The sequence below is a fragment of the Triticum urartu genome, chromosome 3 (genome assembly GCF_003073215.2).
Source record: "Triticum urartu cultivar G1812 chromosome 3, Tu2.1, whole genome shotgun sequence".
Taxonomy (NCBI): Eukaryota; Viridiplantae; Streptophyta; class Magnoliopsida; order Poales; family Poaceae; genus Triticum; species Triticum urartu.
In genome coordinates this window covers 2,076,316-2,078,005 of record NC_053024.1, presented here as the reverse complement: position 1 = coordinate 2,078,005, position 1,690 = coordinate 2,076,316, and the positions used below count along the sequence as shown (strand labels likewise).

The window sequence follows — 1,690 nt, the reverse complement described above, 5'->3', positions numbered from 1 at the left end:
ACCTCCATGGTCTCGTCCGTCTCCAGTACGGCCTCCATGGCCTCGTCGGGCTGGAGACGAAGGTGCTCCGGTTGAGCGGCGAGGCTGCAGCAGCCATGCGGCGGCGTGGCCAGTGGTGGGAGTGGTGGGAGTGGCGGACCAAATTTGGGTTGAAAATGGGTGTGAATGGACACAAAACGGCCACAAAATAAAAATGGGTCTCTGCATTGGGCCGTCATTTTTGTCGGCGAAGACCCAAATGGACGCCCGCGAACAAAATGGGTCTCTGTGTTGTGTCGTCATTTTTGTCGGCGCAAACCCAAACGGACGCCCGCGGACAAAATTGGTCTCCGCGTTGGGGTTGATCGAAGGAGCCAATGCGTTTAAAAGGACTGCAGGTTGAATACTAAAAAATGCAGGGTCCTTTGTGTAAGAACGAAACGTTTTCTCAGATTATCCACTTTAAAAAGGACTGTGGGTTGTATTATTGAGAAACACAGGGGGATTTTAGCAAAAGTGTCACTACGGTGAGCGGTAGAGGCGATAATTGCTTTATTATTATATATATTATAGGGAAAGATCTGATTTGATTTGATTTGATTTGATTTGATTCGGTTTGATTTGATTGATTTGATTTGATATGACATTTGATCTAGCGAGAACAATAAATATACAATCATACAATCATTTAGGCGGGTCATATCATAAGGATTTTCTCGTGTGTGTACCTTTACATATAGAAGAAAGAATCACCGAGATAGCAACGACACCTAGGTAGGTGCAAACTGAAAGTTGCAATGGCGAACCGAGCAACATCTGTAGCCATGGTTTTCATTATTCTCGGCATCATGTCCTTCGGAATCTCTGTCGCCGATGCCGACGCCAGCTTTTTTGCCCGGACTTGCAACAAGACCAAGAATGCCTTGTTGTGCATGTCCATGCTGCACATAGATCCAAAGAGTACCTATGCCTCCACTGAGTTGGAACTTGCCAACATCGCGGTGAAGATCGCCGTTGACACCGCCAACCACAACGCCAAGGTCATCGATGACCTAGCCAAGAAAAAGAAGGGCACGCCAGAGGGGGGCGTGTTAAACGTCTGCCTCTGGTCCTATCAATTCGCGGGCAACGAACTCGAGGTCGACGTCCGCACTCTCCTTCATGATGGGGACTACATTACCGCGTCGAGTCTCGTGTCGGATATCAAGGGCGTTGGTGATCATTGCGAGAATGCGTTTAAGGGGATGGAGAAGAAATCCCCAGTGACAAACATAGATCGCGAGATGACAGAGCGATGTGGCGTCGCAGGCGAACTCATTGCCCTGCTTATCCACAAGTGATCAATTTTTGATCATATGTACAAGCTCCCGTCAATAATTAATCAGATTGTCATCTAGCAACATGTTCGGTCATTGATGTTATTGTGAATTATTATTGAGCTTAGTACCACATAGAATGTCAATCTTACCAACTCGGTAACTCTAGTACTACTTTGGTTCCAAAAGCGACCAAGCATGATAGCTTGTGTTTCGAGTTGGCTAGATGACGTATCGGCAAACCTCCCACGTATATCCTAGTACATGAGGACATGGGTTCCTTCCTTTTTGATCTTGTGATCCCACACAGTAAGACAGTTACCCCATAACAACCGATACTAAAATTGTTCTAAGACGGAGGCTAGCGGCGATGTCTGCTAGTTTGTTTGATCGCT

General features: G+C 46.7%; 1 protein-coding gene across 1 annotated transcript; it reads left to right on the top strand.

The window, feature by feature from the left end:
* Nucleotides 1-686: 686 nt before the first annotated feature.
* LOC125547454 lies at nt 687-1,417 on the top strand. The gene has a single exon (XM_048711318.1). The coding sequence runs from the start codon at nt 777-779 to the stop codon at nt 1,317-1,319; it is 543 nt and encodes a 180-aa protein (XP_048567275.1). The 5' UTR covers nt 687-776; the 3' UTR covers nt 1,320-1,417.
* The last annotated feature ends 273 nt before the right edge of the window (nt 1,418-1,690 follow it).

Coding starts and splice junctions, on each gene's coding strand:
- LOC125547454 (XM_048711318.1), top strand. CDS start 777: ATGGCGAACCGAGCAACATCTGTAGCCATGGTTTTCATTATTCTCGGC.